Here is a 14,476-nt window from a genome sequence, read left to right as displayed (position 1 = left end):
GGCCCTTTATACTTAACACTACTGATTTATCCTGTAAAATCTTGATTGTCATTCATTCACCAAGCTATTAATAGCCAGAACCAAACATTAAGCTGACGATGCTTTTATTAAGATTTTGATTAAAACCATTAATTTGAACCCTTCTACTTTTAAGTCAACTTTGATTCCTTTTTAAAATAGGACATATTTGGAGTTCCCATCATGGCTCAGTGGAAACGAATCTGATTAGCATCCATGAGGATGCAGGTTCAATTCCTGGCCTCGATCAGTGGGTTAAGGATCCAGCATTGCCGTGAGCCATGGTGTAGGTCGTAGATGTGGCTCAGATCTGATATTGCTGTGGCTGTGGCGTAAGCCAGCAGCTGCAGCTCTGATTTGATCCCTAGCCTGGGAACAGGTGCAGCCCTAAAAAGCAAATTAATTAGTTAATTAAATAGTACACATTTACCAAGTACTATTTATGAAGGTGATGTGTACAGGAAATACTGTGATGTATAAATTTTCCCTTTTTTTTGGCTGCGCACACAGCATGTGGAAGTTCTCAGGCCAGGGATTGAACCTGAGCCACAGCAGTGTCAACACTGAATCCTTAACCACTAGGCCCCCAGGGAACTCCCCAAATTTTCATTTTTAAATTATCTTTAATCCCTCACACCTTAAACCCTGGGAATTTCCCTAAACTTTTATGAAAATGCCCTTTTCATTTACATTGAAGTTGTAGTTGCAGCAATAATAACAATAATAAAATAACAGCCAACACTACAGTGCTAAGTACTTTACATCTGTTTATTTAATCATTATGACAGACCTAACACACAGTCATTATTGTTATTCCACTTTCACTGATGAGGAAACTGAGAGTCAGTGAAAGTAACCTGGCCAAGGTCATGCAGCTAATAGTGACAAAGCTGGGATTTGAACTCAGGCAGTTGGGTTCCAGAGTTGTGCCACACTGCTCTTCATGCGTGAACTAGGGCAAGTTGCCTAGTTTCTCGAAAGCCTCAGTTTCATGTCTGTAAATAAAAGGCAAATATAATCTTGTCTCATAAGGTGTTTGTGTGGGGAATGAGAAGACTTATGTATAAGCCTTGCACATAATAGCAGTCAATAAATATTTTAATTTTTTTATTTCTCAGCATTAGTTCATAGTATTTGTAAGCTCTTTTTTTAGCCTTTGATCCTCATTTCTGAATGCTTGGGCCACCAAAGTACCCTGGGTTGCATGTCTTTTTTTTTTTTTTTTTTTTTGATCTTTTTAGGGCTGCACTGAGGTATATGCAAGTTCCTAGGTTAGGGGTCAGTCAGATCTGTAGCTTCCAGCCTAAACACAGCCACAACAAGGTGGGATCCAAGATGTGTCTGCAACCCACACCACAGCACAGGACGACGCTGGATCCTTAACCCACTGAACGAGGCCAGGGATCGAACCCACATCCTCAAGGCCACAACTCGAGCTGTTACACTGAGCCATTGGTTGTTTCCCTTGAAAACACAGGCTTGGTTGAAAAAAAAAAAAAATGTTTGCCAAATAATCTAAATCTGAATCACTAAAGCAGCTTCTGTTCTTATTTGGTCTTATCAGCTAGGAGAGAGCTAATGGCTAGAAAAGAGGGGTCGGTCTGAACCCCTGATTATTCCCATTCTCCTAGGTTGCTTCCACCTCAGAGCTCTCAAATTTAAGTTTGAAAAATCCCTCTCAGCCATCGTCTCTAATTTGAGGTGGTTACTCAACCACTTTATTGTTTGTGCCTTTTCTGAAAAATTCCTTTACCTCTCTGTTTTGATTTGGCCTTTAAGAAGCGGCTTGTTTGTCTGCTGTCTATGGTACAGACTTTAGCAAGAGTTCTTTCAAAATGATTTCTGAAAGGATGTAAGTTCTTCAAGAATAGCGATCTTAAAGAAGCAAACTTAGGACACCTAAATAGAAAGTAAATTGAAGGTAATTTTGTCTCCCTCGTAGGTTTTTGCCTTTAATTTGAATTTGGTTTTACTCGAAACGCAAAAATGGCTTCTTATGAGACCTGATGTTGATCTTAGTTGTTTGGGGGATAGGAGAGTTGCCATTTAACTAAGGTCATATTTTAAAAGTCTTTCTTGAATGCTTATTTGCAGATAAGAGAAGTAAGCCAACTGATATATTTGCGATTGGTTTTGAAGAAATGGTAGAGTTGAATGCTGGGAACATTGTGAATGCCAGGTAAGCCAGCCAGGTGACACACAGGGACATCTAGTTGAAGAGCCGGGGGGGGGGGGGGGCCAGGTAACGAAGTACTTGTTACAAAGACAGATTGAGATAATATATGGAAAGGTGCTTTTAAAACTCTAAAATAGCAGTTTTCAAACTTTGCTTCCAGGTCCTTCTACATTTTTGAAAATATTGAAAAATTGTCAAGAACGTTTTGTTCATGTGGGTTTTAGCTCTTGATCTGTATCACATTAGAAATTAAAAAATAAAAATTTTAAGAACATTTAATTCATTTAAAAATGAGAGTAATAAACTCATTACATGTTAACACCAGTCACACATTTTTTTTTTCCCTGAAAAGTAGCTATTTTCCCAAACAAAAATTCTTTGAGAAAGGAGGGCATTGACTGAAAGTTTTGCAAATTGCTGTTGAACCTGGCTTCAGACAGCTGGATTCTCGTATATATACTTCTGCATTAGTCTGTTGCCATATGTTATTTTGATTGAAGTATGTGAAGAAAATCGCGTAAATATGTAGTTGGAAACTGAAATATTTTAATAGCCTTTTCAGATCATTTTTTTCCCTATTTTACTACTCAACAAATAGTGGTTTTTTTAAAAGTTAGTGACTGTGAAATCTGAAACCATAGCAATCAACTTTCTGTGCCTCTTTTACTATAACATCCTGTCTTTTACCCTTGCATGATTTCAAAACATCATGTATTAGTCATTTGGAACATACTAGTTTACTGAATTATATAGACCTTCCAAATTTTGATAGCTTTCAGTATACAATAGCAAAACATCATGTTGGCTAATTTCATCACTGACCTCATTAGCAAATTCTTCAAATATCTGGAAACTGCCAAGATCACAGTAGCAGGTGGAGTTCCCATTGTAGCTCAGCAGTAATGAACCTGACTGGTATTCATGAGGACGTGGGTTCAATCCCTGGCCCCGCTCAGTGGGTTAAGGATCTGGTGTTGCTGTGAGCTGTGGTGTCAGTCAGAAATGCAGCTCAGATCTGGCATTGCTGTGGCTGTGGCAGAGTTTGGTGGCAGCAGCTCAGTTTGACCCCTAGCCTGGGAACTTCCATATGCCACAGGTGCAGCCCTGAAAAGCAAAAAAAGAAAGTTCACAGAACCAGATACAGGTTTATCAAAATTCTCATTTTTGCTTGAAAACTTAAATTTTATCATTGAAAATACGTGCTATTGGTTGCTTTCCTTGAAAACACAGGCTTGGCTGAAAAAAAAAATGTTTGCCAAATAATCTAAATCTGAATAACTATAGTCTGTCACTAGCTCGTTCAAGTAAAAATTGTATTCAATGAAAAAAGTGGTATTTCAGCTCTGAACTAAGCTATCAAGTCCTTTTCTCTGAAAGAACCACCGTGTGTACATCCAGTGTGCAGCAGAGTGCTTTGTGTGTATTTTCCATTCACTGAACAGAATATTTTAAAGATGGGACTCAATGATTGAACTTTGATAAAATTAATGTTTACTGCTTCATCAGGATAATCTTAAGTGAAGTAGCATTTTTTAAACTGCATGCACATGGAGGTAAATATTTTAAGGAAAACTAGTACGGTTTGGTGCCTGGATTCATGCTAAGGCATCAGCAGTTTTACTCATTGTTTTTGCACCATCACGCAATGTCGGTCAACACAATGAAAAGGTCAAAACCATCTCTTAGTGGTATTAGGGGAGACAGTTTCAACCTCATGGGTTTTGGGGGCCCCCAGGGATGTTCCCAGACCACAGCCGGGAACTGATGTTCTGAAGTCCTATTACAAATTATTGTAATGAAAGTTAAAGCTTTAGTGTTTTATTTTAAGAAAGGATGCTTGCTGGAGTTCCCAGGTGGCTCAGCAGGTAAAGAATCCAGCATTGTCACTGCTGTGGCTGGGGTTTCATCCCTGGCCAAAAACTTCCACGTGTCCTATGTATGGCCAAAGGAAAAGGAAAAAGAAAGATGCTTGCTTATTTTTATTTATTTTTTAAAAAATACTTTTAATTTTTTGGCCGTGTCCGCAGCATGCAGAAGTTCCCAGGCAGGGATCAAATTCAAGCCACAGCGGTGACAACACTGGATCCTTAACCATTAGCTAGGCTATGAGGGAACTCCAGGATCCTTGCTTTTAAAGTTGAGTAGTTGTCCATCTTTTTGTGACTTTTGAAAAAGATTGTCAGAATAAAATTATGGGTGGAAATAGTATGGTATAGTTATCAAGCTTGCAAGTGACAATTTTTTTCTTAGCTAAAGTGAATAACAATTTATATAGGAAGTAGAAAAGAAACCCAATTTCATTCATTTTGCTGTGGATCTTTCCTGAAAATGCATGGTCAGATCTTAAAATAGAAAACACTCTTAGGGTTCCCAGTACCAAACAGATTGTTCAGTTATTTGTCTAAGTATAGCTTAATCAAATTATTTTTCAAATGAAAGTAGTGATTATTCATATATTTAACCAGTATGTACTGAGCACCTACCCTAGGTGCTAAAGATACATCAATGAATAAAACAGACTAAAATCCCTACCTGCATGGACCTTCTTTTCTAGTGGAAGAGACAGGCAATTAAAACTCTAATAAGTAAATTACACAGCATGTTTGGAGACAATAAGAGCAGTGGAAGATAGATAGAGGTCAGGGGATCAGATGTGGGAGTGGGGAGGTGTGTGCGGTTTTGAATGGCGTGATCCGGGTTTGTTGGGACGATGACCTGGGACGTGAGCATCTGTCCTTCTCTTTTCAGAATCCAGGTCGTAGTGATGGGTTGTGATTGGGAGGGAATCTATGTTGTGCATTGGTATTTTGGAGGCAAGTGTGCACAGTGTAAGACAGAGCAGGTGGATGGACATGAGGTCATGTCCTGACTTACCCCGTATCCTTTGTGTGACCTACAACTATGAGGAGACTGTATTTATCTGCCACTGGAGGTTCTTGGACACAGACTTGTTACTCTGAAAATGTATAAAGAGAAAGACTCAGGAATGGATGCTACCCTCTCTGTTTGACCTGTGGTTCAGAAAACTAAATAGTGTTTTGGTTTTTTTTGGTTTTTTTTTTTTTTTGGTTTTTTGTTTTTGTCTTTTTTTGTCTTTTTAGGGCCGAACCCGCAGCATATGGAGGTTCCCAGGCTACGGGTCGAATCGAGCTATAGCCGCCGGCCTACACCACAGCCACAGCAACGCCGGATCCTTAACCCACTGAGCAAGGCCAGGGATCGAACCTGCAACCTCATGGTTCCTAGTCAGATTCGTTACCCACTGAGACACAACGGGAACTCCAGAAAAAACTAAATAGTTGATACAAGTTCTTTATAGAAGAATTCCAACTTATTGCAAATGCCCATGGAATGCAGAAATTATACAATCAACATTTTGCAATCCCTAGTGAAATAATGGATCTAGGCAGTGATTATGAATCCATGTTAAAACCTTAGAAGAAGGATCAATGGGGGCACTTTTTATTATTAAGAGTTGATTATTACACAGTCTGAACAGCTGATCAGGTGTGAAATTATAGAGATTGTGTACTCCCTGCTCTGATAACAAGGTGATGTACTACTCAGGAGGTTGTTTTTGCCAAAACAAATCAATAAAATTGAATGTTTCTTAATCAAGCTTCTACATCAGCCAGTTTAAGGCAAATCTTGACAGAAGGACAAGCTACTGTGAAGACTTATCCAACAAATTCGGACTGTAAACATGTTCCAGACAAATATCCCAGCTTCTTAAAAAAAAAAAAAAAAAAAAAAAAAAAAAAACAGTGTTAAAAAGAGAGTGGGGTGGACTGAGAAACTGTTAAAGATTAAGAGAGATTCAGGAGGCAAGAAGCAAATGCAATGTGTGGACCTTATTTGGATCCTGTTTTAAAGAAACCAACCATGAGAAGACTTTTTTTAGATATCACAGAAATTTAAATATGAACTGAGTATTACATGATACTCAGGAATTGTAAATATTTAAGTGATGATGGCATTGTGATTTCACAAAAATAAAAATGTCCTCTTGCGTTAGAGGTGTATACTAAAGGGCTTTTGGATGAAATGGCCTGTGTCTTAGATTTAGTTTAAAATATTACGGGTTTAAAAAAAAGGGGGGGGGATTGGGGCAAAATGTTGATAAGTGTTGAAGCTAGGTAATAGATGTATGATAGTTTATTTTATGATTCTCTCTCTCTCTCTCTCTTTTTTTTTTTTCTTTTTGGTCTTTTTAGGGCCATGCCCACGGCATATAGAGCTTCCCAGGCTAGGGGTCAAATCTAAGCTGCAGCTGCCAGCCGCAGCCACAACCACAGTCACGCTGGATCTGAGCCTCGTCTGCAACCTACACCACAGCTCATGGCAACATTGAATCCTTAACCCACTGAGCAGGCCAGGGATCAAACCCACATCCTCGTGGATGCTAGTTGGGTTTGTACCACTGAGCCATGGCAGGAATGTCGATTATCTCTTTTTTGTGTATGTTGAGAATTTTCCATGATAAATTTTTTTAAGATGTATAATCCAGAAAAAAAGGAGGGGAAATGTATCTGGAAGGGTGTTGTTCTCAGTTATCCTAATAAATATTAAGGAAAAAGTAAAGTGTGCAGCTTGAGATTACTCATCTGGTGAGCACTCATTTATAAGAAAGCTCATATTTTCTTAGGAAGGGGGTAGTAAGGTGGACTTGAAGTGTGGTGTTCTTTTGGCTAAATGTTGGGTTTTTCCTTTGAAAGGAAACAAAAACCAGCCTGCATGACGATTCTCTGTTGGCCTAGATTTCCTTACATGAGGGGTTTTATTTGATGTGAGCATGTATAAAGGTACCCTTGACAACTGTCTTATGAAGTAGGCTGTATTGCTTTTTGAAGATCCCCTGTTTAACATTTCCTGGTAGCACAACAAATCAGAAGCTCTGGGCTGTGGAACTGCAGAAGACCATCTCCAGAGACAACAAGTACGTGTTGCTGGCTTCCGAGCAGCTGGTGGGCGTCTGCCTGTTTGTTTTTATCAGACCACAGCATGCTCCGTTCATCAGGTCAGTGGACAGATCACACTCCTCAGGCCCCTTCTTAACGGCAGGTGACAGAAGGGCCTGGCAGCTCTGTGGCTTGTGAGAAACACTTATTAATGGTACTTGTTTTTAAATGTTTTTTTTTTAATTGAAGTCTAGTTGATTTACAGTGTTGTGTTGGTTTCAGGTGTACAACAAAATGATTGAATTATACATACATATAAGTGTGTGTGTGTGTAGATGCACAGACACACATATATATTCTTTTTCAGCTTCTTTTCCCTTAGAGGTTATTACCAAATAATTGAGTATAGTTCCCATGCGGTACAGTAGTCCCTGCTGATTATCTATTTTATATAAAGTAGTGTATATACGTTAATCCCGAACTCCTAAATTATCCCTTCCCCCCACCTTCCCCTTTGGTAACTGTAAGTTTGTTTTCTGTGTCTGTGGGTCTATTTCTGTTTTGTAATTAGTTCATTTGTATCATTTTTCAAATGCAGAGTGAGAACTTTCCCTACCCTGTCTGATAAATGTTGTCCAGGTTCCACTGCCAAGAATGTGTTGTCCAAAATGCCTGGTTAGTTTTTAAAGATGGAATGCCACCCTTTGCTTGGTTTTAAGTATGTATGGAATGTTATGATAGGACATAGTAGTAGTGGTGGTCAGACAGATGGAAATGGTGGGGACACAAAAATATACATGTGAAATAAACTCAGTATTTTAATAAAAAAAAAGTGATCTCATATGATATTTGTCTTTCTCTGTCTGATTTACTTCAGTTAGTATGAGAGTCTCTAGGTCCATCCATGGTGCTGGAAATGGCATTATTTTGTTCTTTTTTATGGCTGAGTAGTATTCCATCGTGTATGTATACCACATCTTCTTTAATCCATTCATCTGTCAGTGGACACTTAGGTTGCTTCCATGTCTTGGCTGTTGTAAATGCAGTGCTTCAGTGAATATTGAGAGGGCACGTATCTTTTGAATTATAGTTTTCTCTGGATATATGCCCAGGAGCGGGATCCCTGGATCATATGGTAACTGTATTTAAATGTGTTCTTGATTAAAGAGTCACTAATAGTTCACTGTACTATTTCACAGGCTTGCCCTCAAAGGTGTGTAGTGTTATAATCGTGTAATAGACATTTCTAATTTCTCATACATGCGGAGCTGCTGGAACTTCTGCTCTTGGATTTAGAATTCTTCCTTTTAAAGGGATGTTGCGGTTGATACCGTGAAGACTGGAATGGGAGGTGCAACTGGAAATAAGGGAGCGGTCGCCATTCGCATGCTGTTCCACACCACAAGCCTCTGCTTCGTCTGCAGCCACTTTGCAGCAGGACAATCACAAGTCAAAGAGCGAAATGAAGATTTTATAGAAATAGCGCGGAAGCTGAGTTTCCCAATGGTAAGCACTCTGCTTGTTGTTGAAGAGGAGGCATTGGAATGTATTTCAGTTTACCCCAAGTTCTATATCAGTTTTTAAAAATTTAAGATCGTTCCTAGAAATGTCAACAGCGTTCACCTAAATAGATACTTCACGTGTTATTACTATGGGGTTCAGTCATTCAGGTGTGGTGGGGGTCGGGGAAGCAAAGAAAAAGTTGTAAAGCATTTTTTAAGTTGGTTGTTTAAAATTCTGTCACTGGGAGTTCCCATCATGGCTCAGTCGTAACGAACCCGGCTAGTATCCATGAGGACATGGGTTCAATCCCAGGCCCCACTCACTGGGTTAAGGATCCAGCATTGCCGTGAGCTGTGGTATAGGTTGCAAAAATGCCTCAGATCCCGCCTTGCTGTGGCTGTGGCATAGGCTGGCAGCTATGGTTCTGATTTCACCCCTAGCCTAGGAACTTCTATATGCCTCGGATATGGCCCTAAAAAGACAAAAAAATAAAATAAAATAAAACTCTGTCTCTTTGCTTCCAGGGAAGGATGCTCTTTTCCCATGACTATGTATTTTGGTGTGGTGATTTTAACTACCGAATCGATCTCCCTAATGAAGAAGTTAAGGAGCTCATAAGACAGCAGAATTGGGATTCTCTTATAGCAGGAGATCAACTTATCAATCAGAAAAATGCTGGACAGGTATAAACGTCCTTAAGATACTTCCACTGACAAGAAGCGGATCTTTGGTTATGAAAACATATTTTCCTTAAAGTCTTGCTTGTTTTTTTAAAAAAAAAAATCTCTTGGACTCTCTATCCCTAATAAATACATAGGTGTAGTTTAACAGATAGAAAATTACCTTCTCTTTGGAAAAAAAAAAAAAAGAAAAGGAAAGGAAAACCCGTAATAATTTCTAGGAGGAAAAATGTATTATTTCTCTGTAAGATTCACTTTCAAGTAGAAGAATAACCTTTTTTTCTTTTGGTAATGGCAAGTTTAGAATATTACTCATCAGGACGACTGCTTTTTGGTCTTAAGATCCTGTGGTACTCTGCTTAATTTTTTCCCGTTGTTTCTCATGTCGTGGGCCTTTTCGAAATTTACTTCATAAAGCTTCTGACCACACAATTTTAGAAGAATTCATTTTTAAAAACTTTTTTTTAAAGAAGAGGTGATTGAGGCCCCTTGATGTGGTACCTTTGTGGCCATCAGACTTAACTTCAAACACTCTGGGTACGTTATAACTTTCTTAGACCCCAGTTCCTTATTTGAGAATAAGACATCAAACTGTATGATTTCAAAGTCTCCTTCAGTTCTGAAGGTCTCATGTAGTGCAAATACTGGTGGAATTCCATTGTTCATGTTTTTGTAGTTTGTCTAATCAAATGTCAAACACATGGCATTCAGAAGGCCACATGGTAAATCATTTTTTCTTAAGCTCTGTCCCATTCCATTAGAAGTGTTCATCTTGGGGGTTCCCATTGTAGCTCAGCAGGTTTCGAATCCAACAAGGATCCACGAGGACCTGGTTCGATCCCTGGCCTTGATCAGTGGGTTAAGGATCCGGTGTTACCATGAGCTGTGGTGTAGGTTGCAGGTGCGGCTCGGATCTGGCTTTGCAGCAGCTATGGTGTAGGCTGGCAGCTACAGCTCCGATTCAACCCCTAGCCTGGAACCTCCATATACCATGGGTGTGGCCCTAAAAAGACAAAAGAAAAAAAAAAAGGAAGAAGTGTTCATCTCTAACATGATAGACATTTAATGACTGGCGACCTGAATGAAAACAGGCCATTTTCACCTTTTCTAATCACTTACTTTGTGTATGTTTATTTTAGATTTTTAGGGGATTTTTAGAAGGAAAAGTAACCTTTGCTCCAACATATAAATATGATCTGTTTTCTGATGACTATGACACCAGTGAAAAGTGCCGCACCCCTGCCTGGACAGACCGTGTCCTCTGGAGAAGAAGGAAATGGCCTTTTGATAGATCAGGTTGGGAAACGGACTTCTTCATTTGAATGAGTTAGTGTGCACTTCACAAGGAAGAGAGGAATGATGTAAATAGGAAATAAGGCAAGGAGGGCTACTTTTTTTTTTTCAACAATGGTTATCTGGAATAAAATAAACAGTTTAAATATAAAACTTAAAAAAATTCTCAGACCTGCTTAGAGTAGTTTAATTTTTTCAGTCTCTTTTCTTTCAGTGACAGAGTGTCACGTAAAGAGAAGCAAGGAAACATTTTTGTAGAATTGTCAGCTGAATGCTCGTTAAGGTCTTTAACTTGAGGAGTTCCCATTGTGGCTCAGAGGAAACGAATCTGACGAGCATCCATAAGGACGCAGGTTCGATCCCTGACCTCGTTCATTGGGTTAAGGACCCGGCGTTGCTGTGAGCTGTGGTGTATGTATGTCACAGTTACAGCTCAGATCTCACGTCGCTAAGGCTGTGGTGTAGGCTGGCAGCTGTAGCTCCGATGCAGCCCCTAGCCTGGGAACCTCCATGTGCCATGGGTGTGGCCCTAAAGACGAAGAAAAAAAAAAAAAGATCTTTAACTTGAATAACTTAAGTGGTTAGCAGATATTTCGAACTACTACTTGTCTGTTGAATTCCTTGTGAAACCCTGTTAAGTAAAGGCTCATCTTAATTTTAACCCAGTAAAGCAGAACAGGATAACCTCACCAAAAAAAAACCTTTCCAACTGAATGGTGTAGAGACTTGCTGCCTATTAGCAGGGGGTCTGGCCCCCCAGCCTCAGACAGCTGCGAGGCTGACAGATGAAGGAGAGAGTCCCTTTGCTCTGTGAGCTCAGTCATGCTCAGGCAGCTTGCCCTGTGTTTCCGTTTACCCCACTGCAGCTGAAGACTTAGATCTCCTAAATGCCAGTTTCCAAGACGGCAGCAAGATCCTCTACACGTGGACTCCTGGCACTTTGCTGCACTACGGAAGGGCGGAGCTGAAGACGTCAGACCATAGGTTTAAGAACCCTCCCTGTTTCTAATCGTGCTTGCCATTTCTTTGAAATCCATCCATTCTTAAATGTTTCTAACACATCTCCCCTCCTTCCTGCCTAAGGCCTGTCGTTGCCCTGATTGATATCGATATATTTGAAGTCGAAGCTGAAGAGAGGCAAAACATTTATAAACTAGTGATTGCAGTTCAGGGGCCGCCAGATGGTACGGTGTTGGTCTCCATCAAAAGTTCTTTATCAGAAAATAATTTTTTCGACGATGCTCTGATTGATGAGCTTCTGCAGCAATTTACAAACTTTGGTGAAGTTATACTCATAAGGTGAGTGAAGTATTTGTTGTCCAAAAGCAGCTCGTGATGCATAAATATATTTTCTATATTAGAAATCACCTGGGAGGAGTTCCCATCGTGGCTCAGTGGTTAACGAATCCGACTAGGAACCACGAGGTTACGGGTTCGGTCCCTGCCCTTGCTCAGTGGGTTAAGGATCGGCGTTGCGTGCTGTGGTGTAGGTTGCAGACGGCTCGATCCCGTTGCTGGCTGTGGTGTAGCCGGTGCTACAGCCATGACCCTAATGGAACTCAATGCCAAAAAAAAAAAAAAAAAAAAAAAAAAAAAAAAAAAAAAAAAAAAAAAAAAAAAAAAAAAGGTGCGGTTGCTGGTGGGCGGGCGTGGTGGTGTAGGTTGCAGACGAGGCTCAGATCCCACGTTGCTGTGGCTCTGTGTAGGCCGGTGGCTACAGCTCCAATTGGACCCCTAGCCTGGGAACCTCCAGATGCCGCAGGAGCGGCCCTAGAAAAGGCTAAAAGACAAAAAAAAAAAAAAAACAAAAAACAAAAAAAAAACAAATCACCTGGGAGTTCCTTTGTGGCACAGCAGAAACGAATCCAACTGGTATCCCTGAGGATGTGGGTTCGATCCCTGGCCTTGCTCAGTGGATTAAGGATCCCACGTTGCCATGAGCTGTGGTGTAGGCCGGCAGCTGTAATTCTGATTTGACCCCTAGCCTGGGAACTTCCATGTGCCACAGGTGCAGCCCTAAAAAAGAAAAGAAAGAAATAACCTTACCTAGTATTGACTAGTTGTATGAGTATTCGTATTTTCAAACTAAAGGAAATCACACTATAGAAATATTATTCAGAGAGTCATGGGTTATGAAACCGGACTCTTCTTAGAAAGTTTAAATTTGAGTAGTAAAGCTTTATGTGAACAACCATGACAAAAATATGTGCACATTTAGATGTGTTCTCTCACAATTCCTGTACAGTACAACATATGAGCCCTATGGCAAAATGAACATGTGATTGCTCCTTTTTGTTAAGGAGAGATGGGAGTAAAGCAGAGTGACTTTTTTCAGCCCTCGGTTTAAGAAAGTTGGTGTTTCCAGTGATTTTAAGTCATTAATTTCCATCTAATGGAGAAGCAGCACTGCCAGATGAGCAGTCAGCAGCCATCCATTCCCATCCTGGTTTCTGTCGCTGACCTAACCATCTGCCGTGGCAGAACCAGCTGCCTCTTCCGTTGTTTAAAAAAAAAAATGTTCTCTTCTGAGAACCATTTTGAAAGATCGAATTACATGTGGTTGAACTCCATAGGGAAGAGGTACCGAGACATTCCTTTCTGTGCTGTTCTTCTGCTCACTTGGGTGGGTTGCATAGATGTTCGGTGGGCAGATCTCCATACTGGGTGCCGGGCGGAGAGAGGAGAGACCGAAGACTCACTTCCTGGGTGGAATCTCGGGAGGATCAGCCCGTGTGTAATGACTTCCCCAGATCCTAAACAGGAGAGTCCACAGCGTGAAACTGAGCTGGTGTCAGGTAGCTGAGAAGCATTCCTGAGGCCTTTCTGAGAGTAAATAGGCAAATACAGAGGAAATTGTATTTAGACTTCCCTCAAATCGTTGGACAACAATCTACCCCAAGGTTTAAAATCAAACAAAAACATCTTAAGGCTCCGGCAAGTACATCATGAAATCTCCAAGTTTACAGCTGACAGTAAGCTTTGCCAAGTACAGAAATGGCAAACCACCAGGAGCATCATGTGGACTGCGAGTGTGGGCAGCCAAGTAGGAGATAGTGTCCTTTTGAGCAAATGTAAAAATATTGCACCAGGCTCAAGAGAACCCAAAGGGTGCATAAGGGATGAAAGCCTGACGCAGGAAAAGGACCTTCTGCCTTTATCCCAGTCTCTAAAGAACTTGTGTTAATTTGGAGCTTTCCCAAAATGCTCTTATCCTTAGAAAAAGTACTAGTGACAAAACGAGGTGTCATCCTAACGTAAAATCGTGGGGTGCCTCCTCACCTGGAATATTCTGGTTGTTTCACTTTGAGACAACCAAGTTAGAATAGAAAAGACAGACCATGAAAGTTAACTGGGACAGAACTACCATCACAGGGAGGCTAAGCTGATCATCACCTTTTGTTCTAGAATAAGACAACCATTAGGGAGTGATTGAAGTCTGTAATCTCTATATGTAAATAAGAGATTCCTCCGGAATGTAGATGGGGCGTGTTTAGATACCTATACTAACTGGGGGGAACGTCCAGAAGCTTTCATCCCAGTGAGTGAAAATAGGGAGAAAATACAGCATCTAAAATGTCCTATATAAATCCATGGATATCAGAAACGGAAACTCTTGTTAAGGTAAAAATGTATAAGCGTATTTGCACATCACCAAACAAGGGCAGGATCCAGAAGTTAGCCCTGCTGTAGACCACAGACGCTTTGGTACCACTATCAAGGAACATACTGCCTGGCGTGTGGGACACTCGTGCAGCCTTATAGCAGCGATTGTAGCCTTTGGAGGACAGAGATGGTCCATTGCAACAACTGGAAAAAGATCCCTTCACAATCTTTAAGTAGGAATAATGCCCCTGCGTCTTTCAGTTGGTGCATTCTGCACCTTAGTAACTCAGTGCCAAAGAAGTTTA

At 40.5% G+C, this 14,476-nt stretch overlaps 1 protein-coding gene across 23 annotated transcripts in view; it reads left to right on the top strand.

The window, feature by feature from the left end:
* The window catches only part of SYNJ1 (synaptojanin 1), a 100,412-nt gene that overhangs the window by 57,233 nt on the left and 28,703 nt on the right, over positions 1-14,476 (top strand). For all 23 annotated transcript variants that reach the window (XM_013982569.2, XM_021070927.1, XM_013982570.2 and 20 more), the window contains 7 exons: positions 2,113-2,197; positions 7,071-7,211; positions 8,406-8,598; positions 9,120-9,278; positions 10,415-10,571; positions 11,435-11,552; positions 11,652-11,867. In XM_013982569.2, the coding sequence (XP_013838023.2) occupies positions 2,113-2,197; positions 7,071-7,211; positions 8,406-8,598; positions 9,120-9,278; positions 10,415-10,571; positions 11,435-11,552; positions 11,652-11,867 (1,069 nt within the window). The remainder of the gene's footprint in view (positions 1-2,112; positions 2,198-7,070; positions 7,212-8,405; positions 8,599-9,119; positions 9,279-10,414; positions 10,572-11,434; positions 11,553-11,651; positions 11,868-14,476) is intronic.

Source organism: Sus scrofa, chromosome 13 (assembly GCF_000003025.6).
Source record: "Sus scrofa isolate TJ Tabasco breed Duroc chromosome 13, Sscrofa11.1, whole genome shotgun sequence".
In the NCBI taxonomy this organism is placed as follows: domain Eukaryota; kingdom Metazoa; phylum Chordata; class Mammalia; order Artiodactyla; family Suidae; genus Sus; species Sus scrofa.
This window is presented reverse-complemented; position numbering and strand designations above follow the sequence as displayed.